General features: G+C 39.7%; 1 protein-coding gene across 1 annotated transcript; it reads right to left on the bottom strand.

Moving 5' to 3' along the window:
• Nucleotides 1-215: 215 nt before the first annotated feature.
• ASMTL (acetylserotonin O-methyltransferase like) lies at nt 216-26,019 on the bottom strand. The gene is made up of 13 exons (XM_065656650.1): nt 25,782-26,019; nt 24,079-24,210; nt 22,250-22,297; nt 21,554-21,618; nt 18,985-19,046; nt 16,909-17,017; nt 11,173-11,599; nt 8,573-8,735; nt 7,511-7,695; nt 5,392-5,521; nt 4,214-4,357; nt 3,544-3,666; nt 216-2,055 (listed from the first exon to the last, which is right to left on the bottom strand). Exons 1-13 carry the CDS (start codon nt 25,872-25,874, stop codon nt 1,838-1,840), a joined length of 1,899 nt encoding a protein of 632 aa, XP_065512722.1. The 5' UTR covers nt 25,875-26,019; the 3' UTR covers nt 216-1,837.
• Nucleotides 26,020-26,479: the final 460 nt, after the last annotated feature.

Raw genomic sequence — 26,479 nt, forward strand, 5'->3', positions numbered from 1 at the left:
TAGTGAGCATTACAGAAAGAGTGCAGAAGTCAACGTTGTACATTATTTCTGTAGGAACTGAGGTCTTTGTAGTGGGACTGACCTAGGGATGCAAGCAGAACTTAAATGATCCTGTTTACACACAGCCTCTTCCTTCATCGTCAGACCCATGAGGGAACAGGAAGCCAAGAGAGGGCTACTGACAAAATGAGCACTGTTTTACTCATTGTCTTTTGGCCTTGCATCTTACGTGGTGGTTTCTCTTGGCACAGGGTGGGTAGGAGGCCACCAGCCTCCAAGGACAGAGATTCCACAACCTCTCTGGGCAACCTGCTCCAATGTTTAATTATACTGTGAGTGCAAAGCTGCAGTGCATTACCACAGACACCATGCCCACGGGACTAATGCTTAGTGTGTATACAGTGTTGTGCTTTAATCAAAAAGTACGCTGAGGTTGCGTGGTAGCCAAGCACATTCTATTCGAATTTTACAGATACATGGTATTTAGAGGCACAAAGTCTGTGACAGTTACAGGTATGCCACCTGTCGTCTCCCTAAATGTCTATACAAATGAGATCAATCAAATTTCCATTCATAAAAACCTTCTGCTAAGAATTAAAGTCCCCAATGTGGTAAAAGTCTGACATTTCCCTGATTTTGTGCAGCTGCAATGCTGCATAGTAAGCATGTTTCTCATGATGGATTGTATCACTGTGGCACTTCTGCATTACTCCCTGCTCAAAGAGCAAAGTAACTTCTGATTAAGTAAAATAAGACACAGTCTACCAGGCAGATGCAACGCAACTCTTGACCTTGCTCATCAACTCCCTTTAATTTCCTGAGGTGGGTGATTCAGCATAGGCATGGCTTCTTTTACACTGTTTTATTGGGATTATTGCTGTAGAAGCGTGACAGGCAAGAAACTCACAACTGATAGAGAAGAAAGTGAGTTTGAAAATGCAAATTTAATCTCCAGGAAGGCTTGCACTATAAAGTACACTTTAAAGAGAAAAAAAATAAATATCAATGAAGTATCAGGAAAAAATAAATATCAATGAAGTATCAGGAAAAAATAAACATTAGGAAAGGTGACATCAGTGACAAATTACTTGAAGATACAGGATACAGTGTATATATATGTATATACACATACACACATGTATGACAGAAAGCATATATGGCCATTTAACCATATTCAGAAAAACCTGAAACTGATAGGAACAGCTCTCAACTGCAGCCTGTGTGGGAACATACTGTGGCTGGAAGGCAGACGCTGCTGAAGTTTCTCTGTGACATTATAGCTGCTGTAGGAAGATGTTCGAGGTTTGTCCTATTTTCACTTTTGCCTGTGAAAAATGTACTTAAAAAAGAATATCCTTGAGATGTTTTTCATTAAAGCCCCATAAAAACATGAAAAAGAGGGCTAGCATCCTCAAATTCAGAGAGATGGTACTTTTTTTTTTTTTCATTTTTGGTAAAAATGAGCAGTAACCACTGAATATACTGCAGAGGGAGAATTCTCTTTAAAGTTCAAGAAAACAAAGGTATTAATATGGCTCATAGAAGCCTGTAGTTTTAACCTGCCATGCTATACAGCTCTGTCAAGTCTGAGCTTAATACAGTCTGTAAACTAGCCAAAATAACTGGACATGAAGGTATTTAATACATAGGAGTTTCAGCCTGCCCCACTTTTTAAATGCATAGAACTCACTCCTGCTGAAGCTGCAATCCAACTATTATTCAAGGCCTTCTGATAAAAGGTCAAAATGATCCTAAAGTGACAATATGTGCTGGTTGATCACAAGTAAATTGCACAAGTGTTGTAAAAATTCAGCATCCCAGTTTGGTTCTGGACACACTACGATGACAGATTCTTCTTGAAGCACAGAAGAGCATCTAATAAGTTTCCTGTGATCTTAATTTCTACATTTGTGAATCCATATTTCTCCAGTAGCTGCTTATATTCTGAGCCACTTCTCTGCTTGCCTTCAGTCATACTGAGAGACTGTAGCACAGCTCTAGGAGGGTGTGTCTTCTGTTCATCAAGCACAATTTCTGCCACTAGCAAGGCACTTCCTGCATTTCCAAAACAACCAAAAGTGGTTCAGTAAAGTATTTCTAGGTTCAAGTTTCTAATGTTTTATTCAGTTATAGAGGTCCCCCAGACTAATGTTTTAACAGACTCCAGTGGAAATCAGCAACAGAACTTTACTTTCAGTAATCTCTTCCTGAAAGCAACTACTAATTGTTAGAAAGAAGGGGGAGTTGAGAGCACTTCAGTAAGTTCAGATCACTTCCTCACTATGCTCTTAACCTCAGTCTTCTTTCAGTTTGAACCAAGCAACTCCTATAAGCATCTGCTATAACCCACAGTTTTCTTTCATAATTTATAAACAGGATGATGCTTTATGGCCTAGGTCTAATTTTGAATGGTCTCCTATGAAAAAAAAAAACCCAACTTCATAACTACAGTTAATCCTGTTGGATTAAGAAAACAATTGATCTTAGCAGTCAGGCTTTTCTGCTTTTAGTCTGCTCCTTTGATCTTTAGTACTGTCCAAATATGAGTCAGCAGCATGCCCTGGCAGCCAAAAGGGCCAGCCATGTCCTGGGGCACATCAAGCACAGCATTCCTACCTGGTTGAGGGAGGCAACTGTCCCACCCTACTTTGCACTGACACAGCCCCATCTGGAGCACTGTGTGCAGTTTTGGGTTCCTTGACACAAGGAAGACATCAAATTATTACAGTGTGTCAAGAGGAGGGCAACCAAGAAGATGAAAGGTCTCTAGGGCAAGACTTACGAGGAGCAGCTGCAATCACTTGGTTTGTTTAGCCTGGAGAAGGCTGAGGGGTGACCTCATCACCATCTACACCTTCCTTGAGGGGGTCACCAGAGTGGGAGGCACTGGTCTCCTCTCTCTGGTGACCAGTGACATGGGCCTCTTTCAACTTGAGAGATTCTATGATTCTATAATTCAAATGTAGGAGAAAGCAGAAGAGGCAACCTATATCTCACAAAATCTGTGCATAAAGTAGTCCTGAACTCCAGTTTACCATATTCTGGACACTACTGAGATAGAAAAACAATAGCAAAATAAACTGCTGCTTCTTGATTAACTTAAAGGAACTTTAATTTGACTACTTGTATATATGGAAATAAGCACATATGCAGTTATTTAATGAGACAAGGCTTAGTAAGAAAGACTGGGCATGGCACAGATAGGAAAGATAACATAACTGTATGTAAAGTCTGCAGCTATAGTAAGAGCTTGTTTTATATAGTTTTATTAGCAGCTTTGTTTCCTTTTTTCTTAGTAGGTATTACCATAATGCAAGCATAGACATTCAAAAGCTACTGTGACTGGAGAGAAAAATATGTGGGGTTTTTTTGTTGTGGGTTTTTTGTTTGTTTGTTTTTTTGTTTTGTTTTGTTTGTGTGTGTGTGTGGTTTTGTTTGGTTGGGGTGTTTTTTTGTTTTGTTTGTTTTTATGAACTTATGATTGCTCATTATGTTTATGCATTAACATGTACCTTAAAGCCCACAAGATGAAAAAAAACTTACCTGGTTTGCAAACAGCTGATATCTTGCTTAACAGCACATGTATCTTTTCATCAGACCAGTCATGAAGAACACGTGAAAGGATGTAAAGATCTGCTTCTGGAAGATTATCCTTGAAGAAGTCACCTGTTCAAAAGCAGAGTTAATACAATCCTACAGAAACCACACAGTACTTTCCTACAAAATGAAATGAATACATTGCAGAGGAACTAAGAGCTTCAGCAGAGATAAAGAAAGAAACAAGAATCAACAGGCATAGGATGCACTGATTTGCAGATAAAGAAAGGGTAGTTAAAGAGAAGAGCAGATCACAGGTGAGAATTCTGTAACACAAAGTAGAGAGAAAGCCTAAAGCAAGGAAGGAGAGAAAGTCCTTTGTAGCTACCATGTTGATTTTGCCTAAAAAAGCCTGAGGGGACATGCAGCCTCTACTCCCAGTGGTACCCAGAAATGACTAACTCATGCATCCACATTTTCCAACCATAGCCAGTTTCTTTTTCTCCCCACAGGCTTGAAAAATACTATGTCCCCATTTAGCATGGATGAGCCTACACTGCCTGGTACTAAGGACATGTTTGGGGTTGGAGCAGCATGGCACACTATTTTCTGCAGCACAAGAGCCTGTTCTGTGCTCCAAAATAACAGAAGGCAAAAATTCATGTGTTATGTTTACCTGATACAAATGTCACTGGAGCTGTGCATTGTCCTGAAGGCTGAAAGTAAGAGATGTTTGCAATGACTTCTGGAAGATCAAACACTGTGACCTTGAGATTTGGGTATATTTGTACTAATTCATGAGCCAGAGCTCCAGTGCAACCTGTTGAAAGTTTAAAAAAAGTCAAATCAAGTCTTTTCTCCTAGCATTTGCAGACATTTTTAAAGATGAGGCTGTATATAACATGAAAAGAGAGACACCAAATCAGAATTAGAGACAGAAAGTCAGCTCCACAATTAACGTTAACAATAGCACTTTCTGGTGGACAGAGCAGTGCATTAGAGCTTGGGGAATGCAGACATGACTCCTCACTGTCATAGAATTGCTAATATGACCTTTGATACCAGTACCTCAGGGGTTTTTTGGCGGGGTAGAAAAACATTAATGAAAGAGCGGATGAAGAGCAGCACTAGAACTATTTACCATTTACAAAGCACTGATATCTGAAGTTTGACAAATACTGTCCGGCACGGTGAAGGACAGGGATGGTAAAGTCTTGGAGTCTCTGCACAAGTGGCAAAGGTCACACTGGTATTGTGTTAATTCCTCTGATATGCTGTCAAGCTCCTCAGACACTAAATAAAGTGTTCTTCCTTCAGTGGATCTTTCCATATGTAATAACACTCCCCCTGCACAACTCCAAGCACAGGGTGAAAAAGGACACTAACAAGAAGAATTCTGCAGGTGTATAATTGGTTTGACATTCTAGTGGTCATCTTAGATATTAATTATTAAAACAACACACAAAACAAACCAATTCTAAAAGAATCAAAACTTTGTTCTAGCAGTGCAGTGTTTTAAGTTTGACACCCCAAAACAGAAGGGTTCAGAAATCAGTCCTTCATTACTTTTGAAAATCTTGGACATACCAAAGGATAGCAACAGCACAGTTGAAAATGGAGCTGAAAGCAACAAACATTCGCTTATTTCAAACTACTCAAATACCATCTAAGTAAATCTGCTTTCAGTTAACTGCCCTCAGCCCTCTTATTCTGACATTACAATACCATAAAAGTAACAGTAGATAATATTACTCAGTTCTAGTAAAAAAAAAAGTATGTTTTAAGTAATAAAATATGGAACTGAAATCAAGCTTTTCCCTTTAATTTGTATACAAGTTCAATTACAGTCAATACCTCCTAAATCACAAGCGGATTTAAACTGCGAAAGATCAAATGCTGTAGCCACTTCTCTTGCTGTCAGGTGGGCAATGCTGTGCATGGCAGCCATAAAACCTTGCTTCACGTCCTGGCTGTGATAATAGTCCTAACAAGGGGGGAAAAAAAGCACATTAACTGAAAACTATTTTCATTACTTAACTAAAACTATGTACAACCAAGGCAGTAGGTGCACACCGTTAAGATTAGAGTTCTAAATTTAAAAGATCAGTTAAAAGTGCCTTTGACTAATTGCTCAAAGTCCTTTGCTGTTTCACTGTAGTGATAAGCAGATTTTGCATCCTCTCCAAAATTTTCATCACATAGACATCTTTTGCACTGTATCTCAAAGGACATACACTTAGCTGGTTTGAACCGGGTCTTGGTGATGTCCCAAGGGCTGTTAAATGCAACACTTCTGCCCACTGAAGCTAGGGCAGCATAACAGGGAGAAGAGGTAATCTGAAAAGTGCTTTTTAAAGAAATATTGTGCCTTTGATACAGATTTACTAACACATTTGCTCCACAGCAAGATGTCTCCAGACTTTATGCTGTTTGAAAAGACAGAATGAGTTGTTTTTTTTTTTTCTTTCAGTCTCCTAAAGTGTTCCTTCTTCTTCTTGATCTACTCACAAACTGCTTTCATTTAATTCTGACGTTTATTCTCCCGTGATGGGAAAATAACTAGATGATTGGACCATAACACAAACTAGAAACATTAAAGGTCCTACTGGGTTTTTTTATTAGATGAGAAGCAAGCATTCAATACCAGAACTTAATGCCTTTACCTTTAAAATGATACATAAGCATGAATCCCTTTATGTCTCACTTTCATACGGATTTTATCAGTTATGTCTGGCTTTACAGCTACCACTAAGTGAAAGTATCTCCAGGCTGTGGTATGCATAGCGCCACAGCCAGACCATATATTCTGCTTGGACATACTATGCTGTACATGTATGGAGCACAGGCCTGAACTGGTAGCGACTCCTGCCACAAGCACCACCCAAGCAAACTCAGGTTGCTAATCCAGATGTTTAACAAAGGACAAGATCCAGTTCACCTCTGTTAAAACACTTAATTTGCACATAAATTTAAGCATCCACTGCAGCAGCTATCCTATAAAGCAAAGTATCTAAACTTCCTTTAACACAGCCTTTGAAGGACTTCTAAAGAAGGTTCTGTCCACCAGTAATCTAGGCACTAACATTAGCCTAACAGGACCTTCTTAAGTCTCCAAAACCCCTTATTTCCTTCCATCAACTGTATATCAGAGATGCAGACATCTCCTTTAGGAGATAGGCTTCATCAGCATCTAGAAGCACAAATTAAGAACCTCAGGATGTAGTCTGTACACTTTAAGCCAGCACTGCCATTAGAGATGGAGTCCTGACATATTCTCCTGCTCATTCTACTAGCCCTCTCCTTAAACAGGCACAAATATTTATGCCCCTCAACCTGTTCCATCAGGTGGATAACTGATACATTAGGCTAATTATAACCCCAAGTGATTCTCCATTCTGAACACATCCACCTGGGCCAGGATTAGAAAAGGAGTGCTACAGAGATATAAACCAATCATCATCAATATTTACCAGCTTGAAGCACGTACAAAACTACAAGCCTTCATTAAAAGAGACTGGATCCCTTCTCCACTGCATCAACACAAAGCAACTTTGAAAACAGCTTTGATTACACAGTCAGCACAGACTGAACTGGATGCATATCAGCAACAAGTGATCGGCATCCAATATGGAAGGAGTGCATGTGTGATAAAGTACTACCTTGTGTTATAAAAAGGCCACATAAATGTAAATTAAACAGGCCCAGCGGTTGTTCTGAGAGTGTGTTAGCTGGATGGACAACACTTCAGCCAGAGAATTTTCATTAGCACTTGAATTTCCCAGTATATTTTGTGATTGCTCCAGCACTTTACAACCTAAAGTTGAAGGGAACAGAAATCTGAGACTAGCAATTTGCATTTTGTTTCTACAGTTTTTTAAACTGACCCACTTTCTCAGACAGCTCAGTCTCTATTTGACCCTAGATCAGTTCTGAACTCCTCACAGTGAGTTTTGATACTAACAAAAGAGTTTACCTTAAATAAATCCTCTGCTTTCCTTCCAAAGGCCTGATGGTTCTGCCTGCTGCCTTCTTTGACAGCAGACTCCAAGTTTGTAAAGAGAGGCCAAATGTGGTCATTAGAGTGGATAATGTAGCCATGAAGTGAGTATTCACCATCTGAGGTCAGGTATGTATTCACTGAATCTGTATTACCGTAACCTTATGGGAAGAAAACAATTGTAACCAGCTTTGTTTCAGTATTTTACAACTGTCATTTAAGATCTGAAAGCATGTTTTCCTGTGTAGCTGTTGAAGTGCTAGCAAGTCCTGATCTTAGGATCACATTTTTCTGTGCAAAGATTTATATGAAATAATTCTAAAGGTCTGCTCATTCTTAAAGGAGCAGGTACTTCATTTGTAAAAATAATTTAGATGCCACAGGATATAGTTGGACACTTTTTCTGCACTCTTTCCAGCACCTCAATGTCTGTCTTGTAGTTAGGGGCCCAAAACTGAACACAGGATTCGAGTTGCAGCCTCACCAGTGCTGAGTACAGAGGGATGATCACTGCCCTGGTCCTGCTGGCCACACTATTTCTCATACAAGCCAGGATGTTGTTGGCCTTCTTGGCCACCTGGGCACACTGACGGCTCATATTCAGCCAGCTGTCAATCAACACCCCCAGGTCCTTTTCTGCCAGGCAGCTTTCCAGCCACTCTTGCCTGAGCCTGTAGAGCTGCCTGGGGTTGTTGTGACCCCAGTGCAGATGACACAATGGAGCTATTACGCTGCTACCTGGGACTGTCCACATAGCTTTTTCTAATACACTTGGTCAGTATTATGTCCAGAGAGCAAAAGCAACCTAAGGATTCTTCAAAGGAGACCTGAACGTGTTCATTAGATGAAGCCTTCCCCCAAATTAAATAATTCTAGCTACTAATACTGAAAGCAAAAAAGTGACAATCCATTTCCCTTTCCTCCAAATCCAAGTTACCCACAATATCAAGTCAGACCTTGTGACCTTCAAAGCATCTCTTCCAGTCCTGCATGTCTTTCAGTACTATATACAGTTGGGTGGGAGGAGAAATTAGTCACCTTGTGATGTTTTCTCCAATAACCCAAGGGCAGCACATGCGTCAAGGAGTCTTTCTGTTCCACACACAGAGGTTCCAATCTCATTTGCAATATCCACAGCCTTCAGTGGACCTTTATCTTTCAGATGATCAAATATCTTCAGCTTACAGGCTACAAACAGCACCTAAATGTAAGAAAAAATGGTTAGCATGCTGTGTTTAAAAGACTGAAATCAAGAAACGAAAGATCTATACCTTTTGCCTAGAATTATTCTACACAAGTGCTGTTCTTTAAGAAATGCAACACAATTTAACAAAACTCCTATCAATTGCTATGATACATTTCCTTCTTTCTCAGAGGGTTTCATTATCTTAGCCAAGTAACGGAATTTTGAACAGAGGTGTTTGGGAGAGAAGCGAACTCAAAATAATCTCAAATGCAGCCTACAGCTTTTGTATTAAGACCATCTCTTTATTCAGATATTTAGAATATCCTGATCTATAAGCTTGTTCCATAAGGTCAAACATTCTTAAGCATCTGAACCAATGCCAAAAGATCAAATGAAATTTGATAAATCCAGAAAGTGAGGAACTGGGAAACTCCACTAATGCAGTACAACAACTTCAGTTGCTATATTGGTCTGTTTAATAAAAGGAAAAAAAAAAAAAAGAATAAAACTTCAGAGCACAACTGTGCTACATGTACACCTTAACAGGACATGTACATGTGGAATGAGGGAGAGAGATCAACTAGTGCCTGACGGTGAAGAAAAGCCCATGGGCAATGCAGTTGAATAAGCTGAAAAAACTTAACTGAACTTGTTGAGGTGAGACAATCAAATCAGAGAGGAAAGTCAAAGATATGTGATGATATATACCTTTCCATTGGAAATTAATTTGCAATTCTGCTGTTTCAGTATTGTGAAACAGTTAAAACACCTAAACCCAAGGAACTTACGTAGAGCACAAGAGTAGAAGCACACACAGCAACACAGGTTCCATTTCTTTGCAACTGCAAGCAACTCAGGCAGTTGGACTAGATGATCACTGCATGTTCCCTTCCAACTGAAAGTCTATTCTATTCTAAAAATCCAAGGCAGTCAAGGAAAAACTAGTGGATTGACATTCTGTTTAATAAAAATCAAATGGACAAAAAGATTAACTTTGGGGAAGGTCTGCTACTGCGTGTCTATGTATATTTTCATCTTCATCCTTTTTTCACAGTTTCCTCTGTTATTCTGATAAGGACATACAGCTGGGATTTATTATAATCCATACTATGACTCTACATTGGAATAGTGGGAAAGGAAAGCTTCTGCTTCTATTTACAGCCTCCACTGTATTTCACTACACAAACCCCAATTTGGCATCACATCACTGTAAACAGTGTACATAACATGCAACAAAATGCTGAGGATTCTGCATCTTTTCTACTTAAACTGAAGAAATGTGAAGCATCATCTCACTCATTCAAGTACATCAAAACTCACTCCCTGTGAGTACACAAGCAAGTTCACAAACACAGCAGTCTCAAGGCTGCTTTATTCCAAACCTCTCAGTACAGTTTTGCATGCCTGCAAGCAGCACACCCACAGATCTACAGTGACCCAACCATGTTTTTCCTTCAGATTAGAGTATAACTTCCTGCTATTTCAGCAAAACCATTCACTGTCTTGCAAATTTGGCAGAAGTTAAAATGTCCAGCTACTCATTTCTCATCACACTTGGCTGCTACACAGAGCACATGACCTTCTGTTTGTAAGCTGTTATGTGTGCACCTCCATCAGCTACTGCATGGAAATTACCAGCTAAACACACCTGGAACACAAAACAGGGTATAAAAATAATCTCCTTAATAGGGAATAAAAAAAAATAAGATCTTCCACAGAATTCTAACGCTAAGCATTAGAAGTTGGAAGGGAAATAAAATAGATACAATTCTTGTCGCAGTTTTAAGTCAGATAAGCTAACCATATTAAATGCTTTCTTTAGAGAGTATATAAAGGTAACTTCCTGCTTGATCGTGCTCTTGTGTTTGGGAAAAAAAAACCAAAACAACAAAATATTAGTGAGAAATTTCTTAAAAACATTTTGAAGTTTCCCTACAATATTCCACTTAACTTGCAGAGTTAAGTGTTCTACTTCTGAAGTTATGCTGTTATTCCAAAGCCTCCCAATTACGCCAGAATCACTGATGTAGCTAATGAAAGATACATCATAATCTTGCATAAACTGCATTTAATTAGATGACAAAAGGCATATATGGGAGGCAAGAGTGTACTCTTTCCAGACACCCTGGAAGCACAATTACACAGTTCATACCTGAGGTCAATCATGTCTTCAGAACTTTTTTGTACTTACTTTTTTCCCCACTCAAGAGACTTTTTTTTTTCCCCTCGAAGGGGTAACTGAAATGTCATAGAACAGATAAAACCAAATACCAAAAAAAGCAGTGTTTGCGCTGCCCCAGAAGTTTCAGCTATCTTCAGTGGTCTTTTTACACTAATTGCTAATACATTCTTAGCCCATCTCAAGTATTTCACATTACCTGCTATATATTGAAGTCCAATGAAACAATCACACAGAGAGCAACGCCATAAGTAGTTTTATTTCTTCCCTTACCTTTGAAGCTCTAAAACCATCCATCAGCTCTAGAATTTTAGATGGAAGTTTTGCTGCACTTTCCGACACTCCATTCTGATTTTCCAAAGGTACCATAAAACCAGTTCTGACACTAGAACTGTTTTCGTAATTGTAAATAGCTCCTGAGGAACACATCCCACTGTTGTCCAACTTACTAGCAGCTTTATGCTCTGTGAAATTTGAAGATTCACTTTCTCCATCACTTAGGTTCTCAAAAGTGTCCACAGAAGGGATAGAGTCATACTTTTTATGTTGTATATTATGTTTAGGGGGCGGATAGTACAATTCTGCCAGCTTTTTGCAGAAGTGATTCAGAGGAAATCCCACCACATTCAAGAAGTCTCCATGGACATACTCGACTAACATTCCACCGAGTGCCTGGATTCCATATCCACCAGCCTTGTCCCTGGGAGAGAGAAAGCAAAACCAACATATTTCTAATTAAGGCTAAGAGTAAAGGTATAAATACATATATATATAAAAATACACCAGTACTGCAGAGTATGGAATAAAGACTAGTGTACTCAAGTTAGAGGTAGATTACATCTACTAGTTAAGCTCAACACTTAACTTATAAATCACAAGATAAATACAAGATCATTATTGCTACCAAGGGCAAGTACCCTATGCTTCAGACAATCCGAGTGCCACAGTCACATAAGGCAGCAGTACATCAGCTGACTGCAGTCAGATTGTGTTGCCATAAGTTACCCAGCATTCTCCAAGTCCTGGCTGCCAGAAAGGTAACAGCAAACATCACTGAGACCAACATTGCCACGGGGTCACCCAGCTGCATACTGACCCTAGCTCTACCCCACAAGAAGCTGAAGGGCCTTCAGGAAGACACAAAAGGAGCTCAAAATGAACAGGACATCTTAGAACCCAAAGGATTGGAGTATGCATCTTGTGGATGCCAGTCACAGGAATATCTAAAATGAGGATAAGGAAGAGGACTACCTTGGGGAGGAGTGACTTATTAAAATACCAAATCCACTACTATCCCATTCAACTCTATCAAATTCTTCTGTAACCCTCTGAGATATAGTCAGGGTAATACTAGTCATTTGGCACAGGAATGTATTTTCACAGAAAGTAACCTTGGAAATCTGATTTGTCTTTAGGTGTAATTATGCAAATTCCAGTGTGTGGAATGGAAATACATACAGGCAGATAAGCTGCATTGGAACCATCAGTTTTACTTTCATATTTAAGGAACAAAGCAGTTAGAAGTATGCTTACTATCTGGTAACACCAGAATCTGAAAGCCTAAGTCAGCAAGCTTTGACACCAAAGGTCACTCAGTCTCAGATGTATTAACTTCAGATAGTATGGAATTACACTAACTATTATACTTGTGAAAGAAGGTTACTACACAAAGAAGACTGTAGATTTTTATCTTAGATTTGAGCAGAACCAGCTCTTTACATTTCTAGAACTTATTTTTGGATTCCCTTTCCAATAGCCTCCTAAGAAAAACAGAGGAATCAGTATCCTGGCAAATGGGATTTGTCAGTTGCTATTGATCGGGGAATGGGGCTTTTCCTTTAATCTTGCATTTTAAGCACCACTGTGTAGCGTTGTAATTGTTTAAATTATTCCTTCTTTTATAACATACTTAAGACTTACACCACCTAAATTAGGAATATTCTAATGACTAAAAAGTCTTAATTTTTAAATAAAGTAGCAGTCCAGTAAGATGAAGTCATTCTGGTATATGCTGACAGGGAGGCAAAACACATTGTGACCATCAAAAGTACTGTTATCATACTGCCAGGAAGGACACTGAAACAACTTGCCGCTCCATTTTTATACAGAACTTTAGAACTTTATATTCTGGAATTGGATCCTGAGTAGGATTCTCTATTACAGCTATAGCTTCTAGTCCAAAAACATGAGGCTATGTAGTTAGTAACAGTTCCACTGATTTTTCAACAAGTGTTTTCCATGCTAAAACCCAGAATGTATCAGTATTTACACATTTTCATAACCAGCTCTGGCTAATCTGACTGGCTTTTGTAACTGGGTACTTTTATTAGCACGGCACTAACTTTAAGGCTTCATTTATAACACTATGCACAACTTCAGTTAAGTTGCATTATAATAAAAAATAGAACTGAAAGACCTTCTGACAAACAGTAAGACCACTGCTGCAACCAAAACGTTTTTCAGTAACTGACTGTTGTGGGGGATACATAATTTCAGTAGGAATGTGTGCAACATCCACTGATTTAAAAACAACACCAAAACCAAACAACACCAAAACCCACAACAAACGAACAACAAACCCACACACAATACAGCAGGAATCTCTACAACATCCACTTTTTTTTTTTAAACACATCAAACCCACATGCAATACAATGGGGGAACAACATTAAGAAAGAGGTAAAATAGAGGTAACTCTTGAAAATGCAACATTAAATTGCATTTCCTTTATTAGCTAGAGAACTTTAACTTCCGTCATGCCCCAAAAGAGTATATCTGTGTATACAGTATCTGAATTGTCCAACATAGAGCCAATAATCAAAGAAAGAAATCACTGCTCCTACAGATGAAAGGAGATGCTTGGTTGGGTTTTAGGTGGGTTTCTTAAGGCAAGAACACAGGTATGGCAGTCACGCGCGTCTTGGCCCATAGTCACATAAGTAGAAATACAGACAAATTTCAGCCACATTAGACAGAGGCCATCTGAGCTACTGACTGGGCTTCACTAATAGTCAGAAAGATATAGGTACATCACTGACAAAATTCATCATTACTGAAGCAAGCATTCAAAATATATTAGAAGCTGTAAACTCATTTCTTGCATCTCTATCAACTGTTAGTTGACTAGATACCAAGCTTAGTTATCTTTACATATCTACAAATTAGACAATTCCCACCTTTACTTCCTTTAAATATGAAATTAATGGTTTTGTAGGGCAGAGACAAAAACTACTGGAATGCCAGAGGTCAGGAGAAGCAGAATGTGGCCTCCTATCTCTTGGGTGAAGCAACAGCTAGATGCCCAGTGAGAGATGCATTTCCATTTGCAAAAGAACTTGCAAAAAGAGCAGAAGTAGTAGGTACAAGAAAAAAATATTTGATAGTAAGTTCTGGTGAATGTAGAACAACTCTTTCATACAGAGGAGTCAACTGTAACAACATGATAGATTAAAAAACAAGATTCAAAGTTCATTTTAGCATAAGAACGTCACAGCTTCCGTTACTTCAGTAATTCTGCACCTGGAAGATTTTTGCTCTTACGCTCTAAGGGCCGATAACCTCAAGCTATCCACAAGCTAATTTGCGCTGTGAGACTGCACTTGAGATATTATACATTTGCTATAGCTTTGAAGGAAATAACTCTTAAGAGAAATCATACAAGGGAAGAAAATTAGACATTTACATTCTGCATTTTATTACTTCATAGCCAAGTCTAAAACTGTAGAGCTCCAGTCTCTGTAATCACCTCTTTCCCAGAGTGCAGTAGGGTCCTTTGGCTTCATTGCCATCATTCAGAGCAAAGCTACCAAAAAACACACAGGACCTTCAGATTGGAAGTTGTGAGCAGAGACAGAGGAAGTTGTTCACAACACAAAGATTACAAAACAAAAAGCTGGGTCAAAGAGGTGAGCAGAAACTCGGTCTACTCATTACATAAACCCAAACCAGTTTGGATTACTATGATCCAGTCCTCTTTCTACAGAGATCCAGAAAAGAAGAAAGAAATCCTGCCAGCAGGCAGAAAAATAATTGGTTGGAAAGTGGAACAGGAATAAAACAGGAAGAAAAGGGCCATTTTTCTGAAGCCAGAATTTTTGAGGGTTTTTATAGGCTCATCACAGTCTACCTTGAGATAGTGCTTCTCTCTCCTCCTTTATTCATACTCAGCTACATATTTTCAGAATTAGTCCCTGTGTCACCAGTAACTGACTTCTAAAATATCATATGCCAATTTTGTCCTTGCTGAAAAGAGAACTCAATCTAATCCTCAACAGCACAAGTCAATTTTCTTTTAATTTTTCATCTGATCATTAAGTCTTGTATGATTTCACAAAATTAATTTGCTATTAAAAAATAAACCAATGGTCGCTTGAACTGCAACAGTGTTTAGAAAAACCTGTATGCACATAACTGTGTAACCACTATGGGTGGCCATGGAGAAGGGGACAGAAAAAAATGACCAAACAAAAAAACCCCATGAGATACTTCTTACAGTTTTTCAAAATGTATAGGACACTATATTTAGTGTCCCATTTTTTTGCAAGGCCAGACCAAATGCTTCCTATCCTCTTGATTACATGAGTTAAGAATGCTTGGCTTCTGCTCCAGAGAGTAATGAAATATATCCTCTGAACCTTTGGACCCTGAAAAACCCTTGCTGTCACACACCCTGTTTAGTAGAATAAACAGAATTACCCAGTGCTGCTTATGAGTCACCTTGCTGCAGCACAGCACTGCTAAAGCGTATTTTCTTCCAGAGGAAAAGAAAAAAAAAAAAGTATTCAAAAAAATTTTTCAACCTGAAATTCTTCCTAAAAGCCCATGGCCATTCCTCCTTCAGCCTGCAACTTTCTGATCAGCTGCATACTAAAGATCTCCTTCCATAAAACCTAAATAAGAATTTCTGTTACAAATTGTATTCTTGCCAGACGATTCTTCTCTATATAACCCAATTTAGCTTCAGTTTCTTTAATAAACAGAGAGCCTTACATGTTGAGAAAGCATGCCTCATTTACACATAAGCACTTAAATAAATCCGAAGTCTACACTGGTTCCACTTTCTCCAGTAAAACACCACTATATTGTTTTATAGCACAAATGAGTGTAAAAAACATCACAACTGATATTCTTACACAGTCAGAATTGAAGTCACAGAGCCTCAGATCACCAGATATGCAGTCCATAGTCCTAACTACGGCCTGATTTGCCTTCACTAAGCTTCAGCTAACACAAAGGAAAGGCAAGTAGTTCTGTAAAGTCACAAACATTCCCTTCTTGTCTCCAACTAAGTACTTTTTTTAAAAAAACAAAACAAAACACCCACAACAAAAACTAACAAAAAAACCCCCAAAAAACAACAATCTAGTCAAATTCATCTTAGGAGTAGGCAGGCACTCTTCTCATCCTATTTCTTCTGTGGAATCAATGTTGTCAATAAGTAACTAGTATATCACAAAGGTAGAGGAAACGCATAAGCTGAGAGACAATTACTGTATAAGAACATGTATAAACTGACTAAGAGAAGAATAAGAGAAAATTAAGTTGGCATTTCTTGTATCAGAGCAGTGTGATTTTGATAAACTAAATAAACCAAGTTCTAGTTTCTTTCAGCGAAGTTCTCCAATACCCTGCTTACCAATACTCACTCTATTCACCTGTTTTATAATGAAAACTATTTATTGCCTCAGGTATCCAAGCTCCTTGAATGCCTCTGTTAACAGAGAGGTAATTATATACTGCATAAATGCTTGCTCTAATCCAGACTATTTCAACAGTCTTTACTTTTCAGATTTGTTAGGTTACTAAAATGTAGCTCACTTTCCCTGAAGCAATGATAACTCTAGACAAGGAGAAGAGAACACCCACTTTGCATCACCCATACTATCATTTCTCATATATACACAGCAAAATTTCTGGTAACACAGGACAAAATGTTTTATGCTGGTGTCTAATAATGTACTGTAAAGCCTATTCTCAAGTACTGTGTGGTAACTTCAGAGTCTTACTTACATTGGCTCCCCGCTATGAATGTACTCCCATAAAAGCTCCTCAGACAGGTCAGAAAATTTTACTTTAGTCTCTTCATAGAAGTTAGTGACTTCTGTCTCTAGCTGGTTATCTGCAGAAAGGAAGAGGTCTTATAGAAACAGAAATTGTAGTTTAGAGAGCAAAACATCTCAGTTTTATTTCAAGGGACAGTGGACTCATAGCTTCCCCATAAAACCAAAAACTTGCATTTTCAACCTCTGCAGTCCTGTCTTGGGGCTAACAGGTTGGTCTCCCTGCATGGGATGTACTCTTTAACGATGCTTACGCAGAGCTATTTGTGGACTGCTAGCACACACATCCAGCACTGAGTACAATGGCTACAAGCACCCTTCTAACTTTATGACTGTTATCAAAGAATACAGCTAAACATGCAGCTATCATAAATGCTCAAATGTGAATGTGCAGCTGCATCTGTGCTGCAGACTCAAGCATCTAGCAGTCCCATCAGTAACCACCGGTGTCATTTTCATATAATCTCTCAAGAAATAATAAGATCATTTCATACTTCTTTATCTAGAATTGGTTGAGAGAAAGCATGTGCATACGGTGCACTGTGAATCTGGTATCATTGCAGACAAAAGCTTTTCCAAAACGTGTTCAAAAGGAAACAGCCCTGCACAAACGTATGGGCATGTTACAGACTACTGGTCCTCTCTACTCTTTCCTACAAAAACCAAGGTCAGCATCTCCTGTTAACGCTGTTTCTGATAGCAGTGGAAATTCTCAAGGAGGAGTACAAAAGACCCACAGTACAGACTAAGGGAAGAATACTAACCACATGCTAATGGTGTTAGTGTTGAAAAAAAAAATTAGTGACCCAGATGAAATAAAAAAGTTGCTGCACAAGAAGACAGATTACTACATCTTCCAGTATTCATAAAAAAGCCCAATCCGCTCAAGATGAAAATTCCATCTGTGACATATAGCTAACAACAGCATTGTAATCATAAACCAAAGGTAAAGATGTATTCTTGAAAACTCTTCCACTGATTGCATCACCTGGGGAATATGCAGATTTGTGGTATTTTTATTCATCTAAATATGATGTGACTTAAATCTGTAAGCTTAAAATGAGACATGCTGTCATACCATCAGTACTGCAGTTGTGTGCACTTTTACTGTCTTCCTAAACAATGAAAGGCATTTTTATTGTTGCTGGATTGCTCACAGGAACCCCTTGATAACATATTTTATTTCTTTTGCAGCAGCTCTCTTTCTACTGTACAACATATTAGTAAGGGTACTGGATCACTAACTTCAGTTCTGTTATGAGAGCTAAGAGCAATCATTCCAGTAAAGATTAAAAGTTATGAATAATTTGTCTACAAAAAGACTATGTCAAGTGAAATTTCAGAGAAATGATCCTTGCAAAAGTTCCACTAAAAGAATATTGGCATAGTTATCAGAGGAAGTCCCACAAACCAAACACTCCTCAAATTATATTAATGTTATAGTTCTCATAAAAAACACTGGCTTACTATATAAATTATCTGATAAAGAATATTGATGTATTGCTCCCTACAGTTCATTGACAGTCTGAGGCATTAAGCCACTACTTTACTCATCCCCTAAAAATGAGCTCTAAAGCATTCCTTATTTACTGAAAAATGAAGTAACTACAGATACAGCAACCGCTTGTATTCATCAGCTAGTGTAAACAGAACAGACGAATAAAGTGAATATGGATCAGATTCTGCTCAGTCCCACAGTTTGTAGTGCCTCACTTGAATTTCATTTGGAATATTCCCACAATTTACACTGGTCTTTTAATTAGTCCCATAACTTTCAGAGACAGTATTTCTAAAAGTCTATTGCATTTTGTCATCCTCCTTTCTGTGTAAAAACTGAATACAGTAAGAAGGCTGCCTTTGGTGAGGAGTTTTTCATTTATTTATTGATAAGGTAATTCTCATCTTGAGTAAGAAGCCAATTCAGACTGTATATGAAAATTTTCCATCCTGTTTCTTCACTTGTACAAGTCCTTATGAGAATAATTTTTAACGAAAATACAAAGCTTTAAAAAAAAGACACATGTACCTTTACTGCTGCAATGTATAATAGCCACTCCTGTGAAAACGCTATGCTCCTTCCCACTCAACCTGTCAGAGAAAAAAATGTGCATTACACAACAGTTTTATGAACTCTATCATGTGCAAAAATGTTCTACATGATTATGTTACTGCAGCCTGAGAAACAGACAATTACATTCATACATCACTTAATGGCTCTGATACGTATCCTAAATATTTTTTTTAATTTCAATATAGGTGAAAACACACTGGCAAAACAAAACAAATTATCAAAAGATTCAGTCATTTCAAGTATCCAAAATCTTTCACTTGTACTGCTGTCCACAATTGGAAAAGCGGTCTGTGGGATCAGTCTATTTACTGTACATAAGGAGAAGTGACTATTTCAAGCATGTCAGAAAAAGCTAATCAACACAAACACTACCATTACAGGCACCTTCACTGAAAGCTGGCAATGAATAGCTAGGTGATGCAATTTAGACTAAACAAGTGAGAGGCAACCAGAGCTTAGGTAGTCATTTAATCCAGACTGGCCCCCAGGGACCCCATGGCAAGCCAGCGTAACATGAGCTGAGTGTAGAGAGCTTGTATGCACTTACTTCAGAGCCATGTGCTCCCTCTTGTGGTGGCTCCAGGGCGCCACAATGTGGCTGATTGATTTTGAGGGCTTTATTTATCTAGCATGTAAGCAATGGAAGTATAATATATAGCATGAGAACTTCAATATTATCTTTGGAGAGACTAATTGAGGAATAGTCTCCTAGAGGTTAGCTAGGCTATTATTTTATGTGATCTTACTGCCCCCCACAAGATTCCACATAAGCCACACCTTGCATACTGTGTTCAGTTTTGGACCCCTCATCATAAGAAGGACATTGAGAGAGTGCAGAAGAGGTCAATGAGGCTGGTGAGGGGTCTGGAGCACAAGTCTGATGAGGAGCAGCTGAGGGAACTGGGACTGTTTCGCCTTGAGAAAAGGGGCCTGAGAGGAGACCTTATCACTGTTGACAACTACCTGAAAGGAGGTTGTAGCATGGAGGGTGTTGGTCTCTTCTCCCAAATAGCAAGTGATAGGACAAGAAGAAATGGCCTCAAGTTGTGCCAGGGGAGGTTTAGATTGGATATTAGGAAAAAATCTTCACGGAAAAGGTTGTCAGGCATTGGAATAGGCTGCCCAGGGAAGTGGTGGAGTCATCATCCCTGGAGGTGTTCAAAAGGCTTTTAGACGAGGTTCTTAGGGACATGGTTTAGTGCTACAATTAGGTTAGGTTACAGTTAGACTCAATGATCCTGAGGGTCTTTTCCAGCTGAAATGATTTTATGATTCTATGAAACAGTAAATGAAAATTTTAATCTGACACCTTGAATATATGCCAATATATATAGACAGCATTTTTTCCTGTTCATATAGAATAAAATTAAGAGGAGTTATAGAAAACTAAATTTTAAGTGCACTTCACATCCATGAATAAGAGGCTGACCTACTGAACTTTAAACAAAACCAAAACAAACCACACAAAACCCCCCAAACAAACAAACAAATTAGCATGTCTCAGAAGCAGACTAAGCTCTGTAATTAAAAAAAACCACAAACACAAAACACAGTACAATTTTTGAACAAACCAAACTTGGCATGATTTCAAGCAAAAATAGTTGTGAGAAATCTCTTGCCAGACAGGCTCCTTTGCGAATCTATTAATAACATATGCTGCTCTTTTTTTTTCTTTTGAAGACTACTACTTTTAAACTAGTAAAATTCCACAAAGCCACAAAGGATCAAAAATTCAGCCATCAATGTCATCAATGAAAAAAAAAATAAATCTAAAACAGACTTACAGAGCAAAACTGCAAAAACTACCAAGTCACTTGTGTTCTCTCTTTAGGAGATGCCTGAGTTAGAATGTAAACTTGTAGGGGCACTTTTTCTGTATTCCCCCCCATAAAACAGAAGCATGGCTAGTAGATTCATCACACCATCCTTCAGAAAGTTACTTAGTTGGTGTGTCTTAAATAGAGTGCTGGACGATAACATTAAGCTTGTAGGGAAAAAGTATCCTTTAGGAAAAAAGCAGAAGCCTCAAAAAACACCAGCCCACCATCCATGGAGAACACTGATGGAAGCAGACTTTCCTTCCTCAATTAAACTGCAGAATATATACCACCATGTACTTTATTGTACATGCGATAACCTTCCACTAAATGTCAAGCCTCAAACCACTTCTATGATGGTTCTGTCCTCTTTCCCATCTCGATTCTTCCCCATATCTCCCCTTCCTGTACCAGCAGAAGCATACATACAGTCTCATGGTAAGTGGCTCTGAAAATTAATCCAAGTGAAAACAAAATGGTTCATTATGTCACTGATCAGCTTCCTAAGGTGAAGGGGCAAGAGCAAGCAGCTGTGGGTAACATAAAAGCAGGTCTAACTTTTTCAGTGGCAGAATGGGCTTACCCTATTTAAAAATGATTGAAAAATTTGTGTCCACAGAATTCTTCATATACATCAAGGAATCTGTACAGATCTTTTTTAAAACACCTTAATATACACATTTGGAACTTTACTTAAAACTACAGACCTTGATAGCATCCTATACGCATCTTGCTTATCAACTGGTTTCTCCAGGATCTGCTCATCCACAGTCTAAAACAGAAAGACAGAGGGAGCTGCTTTTTCTTTTCAGAAACTGAAGTCAGAAATGACATTTAAACCATGATTTCAGCCAGGGCTTCAGACAGGAGTCAGTATACTGAATAGAGCAAGAAGCACAGATACTTTGGTAGAACCAGTAATTTAGTGCCAAGCACCAGTCCAACATGCTACCCTCCAGTGGCTGCAGCTCTCAAACAAAAGGATAATTCAACTTCTGTCCTCAACTGTTCACTGTCTCTGTGGAGGTGACAGCTATAAAGCGATGCCTAGTACAAGGTGCAACATTGAACAGCTCATGTGATCTGGACTTCTTGATAGTCAACAGTTGCCTAAAACCAGAATTTCCATTACATACCAGAGGATCCAAAGCAATACTTACACACTACTAGTCTATCTGCAAAATCAGCACCAAGGCTTTGGTATCTTGAGTGATAGAAAATTTCCTTGTTGGGAAAAAAAAACCTTAAAACCCACACTCACAAAATCCAAAACATGCATCATACTGCAGGTATAACTTATCAGCAAAGACAGTTTTCAAACTCTAACTTTAAACCTAAAGATACAAGTATTTTCTACACTTGTAATAACTTAAAACAATGCTAAACAACATAAGACTTCTTACCACAATAGTGTCTGCTCCTATGACAACATCAGGTGTTCTCAGGTGTTTCTGCAAAGGCATAAAGAAAGAAGGTGTTTCTCAAAAGAGGCAGAAAGAATGAAAACTTTTAAAACTTAAGGTAATCAAATGTTTAGTTTACTGGTTTACAGCTAAGGCCCTACACTGATCTGAAAGCAAGTCACCATTTCTCCTTTTGCACTGTTTACAGAATAGTAATCACTTATATCACCATAAAAGTGAGGAAAACAGGAGGCTTGAGCAGACCATTCTCAAGTCATGATTTTGCCTGAGTATGTTACTGATGAACAAATGCATTCAGTACAGAACTAACTGCATTCTCAAAGGTCAACCTGATCTTCAAGGTGGCAGACAGAATTCTTTTAAAGGAAATGCTCTGTGTATGGAAGCCAGGCAGTATAATGTCGAAGCCCTCTAGGATCGTTTTTCCAAGCCAAGTTTTGCTGAAAAAAATAACCCAAACCCAACACTTTTCTTTAGCTATACTTCACTTATCTCTCTCAAAACGTAACACATATAGTCCCTTTTTGGGAACTGAAAGGTAGGAGTATATAAAGATTTCTCAGTCTTTTCTTGGCTTTAAACTGTAATCTCTCAGCTCTAATCCTTAGAGCTGAGTTTTGATTTACTTGCATGTTATGAGGTACATAGTTATTAACACAGCAAGACAGGAAACCTGTCTGTAACTATGATCATTATATTAAAATGCTTGTAGGGAGGTGATTCTTCTATAGAAAGGCTGTTGATGTGCTTTAAATAATAGAATTAATTACAGCTATCATTAAAAAATCCTGTATGAAGAAGCATTTTGAAATCCACTGAAGTTGCATTATCACCGCTATGGTGTTTTGCAACGAAAGCCCAATGTAAGTCAGTTAGCGAGGCTGGGTTTAAAATCCACTCTCCTCATGTCACATGATTCTCTGAAAAGAAGTTGACTGAAGCCTGGATAACGATTTACATTGGGTTCATGCAATGTTTGCTTTGAAGAATGGTGACATCTGGCAACATTGTTGGTTTAAAGTGTCCAACATTCCTTTTCTGCCATCAGTATAGGTTCGACAAACATGCCCCTCTATTTCAGAGCTGTAGTATTAAGAAATTATTATGGTACATGTGGTCAAACATAATGAACACAGCTAAGGGCAGAAGTCAAACATGCCACTGATGGTGTAAGACAGACCACTGGTTTTGATAATATTTAGGATACAAAAATGGATGCCTTGACTACAGAACCTGAAATCGCATTAGATTCTCCCTTCTTAAAACACAGTTGCCTGTTTCTTTGTCCACAATGCTTTAGAACAGAATGTGTTGTCTTTTTCTGCTTTCCTCCAGCACCTCTATACTCATAAATTCTGAGCTATTGTCTTGTTCAATGAAATCTCGTTCAATGAAAGCTACAGCAATGCACTACATTCACATCACCTTGTTTTTCCGTAGGGTCTGCCTCCACAGTCAACAAATTCCTGGAATAAGCAGGTATGATCCTATGTCAGGATAAGACCCAGCCACACACCTGACCATTGGAAGGAACTACCAAGTGTATACCCTGACCGAGAGTAGGTGCGCTGCTGACAAGAGAAGCAGACCATTTCTGTTTGTGGAAAGCCCAAACTGCAGGCACAAGACCTTCTTTTGATTAAATAAGTTAATTTCATGAAGCTATCTTTCACACATGACAGAAAACTTCTATTTCCCTTTAGGGGGGGAAAGGCACTCAGATCAGCTAAGAAGTACATGCAAATTAAATCACAGTAGCACACATCACTTAGACAAAAATCTCATTGCCAAAATAGCTGGTAACTTACTACATGCATTCTGTTTGCTACTTCAAGAGCTTTCTGTTTTGCTGTTTCCATAGCATACTCATAAGGAGCTGCAAATGATGACTTTTCAAGTGTCTCCTTAAACCAGGACGGAACTACCTCAAACCGCAGGCCCTGTAACAAAGGAAAACAATAAAGTCAACCTAATCTTGTTATTAAAGGTTGCTTCCAAAACATATTAAACATGTGACAAATTTGATTTTTGCTCTTTCCACTTTAACACACTCTCTACCAGAAACACACAGGGGAAAAAACAGCTCTTCTATTACAGTGCTTGGTGTATACACATAATTTGCAACCAATCCAACAGAAAAGACTCAATCAGAAAGAACTTTTAAACTAATGTGCTATTATTTATTAGAAACTAATCACATTAGTAATCTCACCATTCCACATAAATCTAACTGTATAAAACTTATGCACTTTATAAGCAGACTATTATACTACTTTCTTTTTTTATATACTACTTGTGCCCCAGTAGCGCACATTCTTGCAGGAGCTTTACCACTCACACTTTATGTGCTATACATGTGGCAAACAGAAAACCAGAAGAGCCAGTTTCTGTATGGTTTTGTCAAAAAAAACCCTATTCATCCTACTTCTTGCTTTCAAATTATACCTATAAATTTACTACACCCAGCAGGCACATAACTTTTCTAATAAATTAGCGCGTGCTCGAACTCCAGTGGTTCTCCACATCTCTGTATTTTGAAAAGAACAGACTTTTTTCCCATTTAAGTTTGGCTTCTCCCACGAAGAGTAAACACATTAAACAATCTAAATCAGATGCATTATATTATTCAAGCACCATTCAGCAGCCTCCTGAAGCCTGCCCAGTGAGGTTGGCATATACTTCCAAAGGAGCCAAACGGTCTGAATGAATGGTTACAGCTTCCTCTGTGCTCCACAAGTGCTTTACAGAAAGCTACAGATACCTCGTTCCCCTGCTCGCTCTTCCCCACTCACAATACTAATCCCATGAAGTTTTCACTCATTTCAGAAGCCCAAGCCAAATTTTCAGAACTTTAGGTATTAAGTATCTAAAGTAAAGGCAATTGAAGTACATTTTTAATTCAGTGCATTGTAAGACCCTCCAAACTTTCCTGTTATATGCCAGAAGTAATTACACCAGCATTTTTCAGTCAGAGCAAGTCTTTTATTTGATTATACCACCTCCTTGTCAGCAGGATACTTTAATGCTCTCTCGTATTAATCTGATCACACACAAAACTGACACAGAGGTACTTGCTTACAGAGAAAACCCGACCAAGAATGGGGATTAAAAAAAAAAATTTAAAAAATAAATCATACATAAGCCGCCGTGCAGCTCAGGGGGCAGAACCGCGAAGAGAGCCGGCCGGCCTGGCAGTGTGGAAGCTCCGATAGGCCCCGGCTCTGCGCGCCGCTGCCCAGGCCGGCAGGCGGGCTCCGGGAAGCCCAGCGGCTGCGCCGCCGCCACCGCCCCCAGACATCATAAAACCGGCTGCTGCAGGACGCACGGCTCGGGCTGCTGCCCGCCCTGTGCCACCAGCCCCCGGGAGCTGGCGAACCCTAGAGGCCCAGCGCCAGGCGGCCGTTGGGCAGCCGTTAAACGGCCGCTGCCCGCAAAACGCCGCTCCCCGCCGCGGCCCCGGTGGAGCAAGGGGGTCCTGCCCGGGCCAGGGGAGCGGGCCGCCCGCACTCACCACGTTGGTGAGGATCTCCTGCCGGCGCGGCGAGGCGCTGGCCAGCACCACCCGCTTGCTGACCAGCTTCCCCAGCACCGGGTTCAGCAGCATGGCAGCGACCTCCCCTCGCCCTTCCGCTCCGCACGGATCGGCCAGGGCGCGGGCGGGAGACGGTTTATAGGGCGCCGGGACCGCGGGGCGGAGCCGGGTGGGACCGCCGCAGCGACTCGCGGAGGCCCGGGCGGGGAGTCCCCAGGGCCGGGGAGGGGAGGAGAGGAGGTTTGGCCGCGGCGTGGCGGAAGTCGGCGTCCGCCGCTAGTGGGCTCGGCGTGAGGGAAACGCGCGTCGGCAGCCGCCCCGCGGTGAGGGTGGCTCCGTGGGGAGTTGTAGTTTTACCAGTAATTAGTTGTACAGCACCTAACGGCAGGCTTAAGTGAAGAGGGCTGGGTGGCACAGGCTTCCTGCCGTAGGAGCCACGTTTAACACCTCCCCTGCTACGTACACATACGCAGGCACGTCGCAAGAAGAGCCGGAGGCCACGGATGCATTGCAAAGAGCAAGTTTTATTTTAGTTACCTCTCCACTGGGGGATCTCCGAAGTCGCACCTAAGCCCCCATGCAGAGGTGACGCAAGCGGGGTCGCAGGCACTGCAGCAATCCAGCCCTTGTAGATTGCTGGGCCTGCTGAGCTCGCCTGGATTTCAAGGCTTCAGGCA

This window comes from Caloenas nicobarica, chromosome 1, assembly GCF_036013445.1.
Source record: "Caloenas nicobarica isolate bCalNic1 chromosome 1, bCalNic1.hap1, whole genome shotgun sequence".
Taxonomy (NCBI): Eukaryota; Metazoa; Chordata; class Aves; order Columbiformes; family Columbidae; genus Caloenas; species Caloenas nicobarica.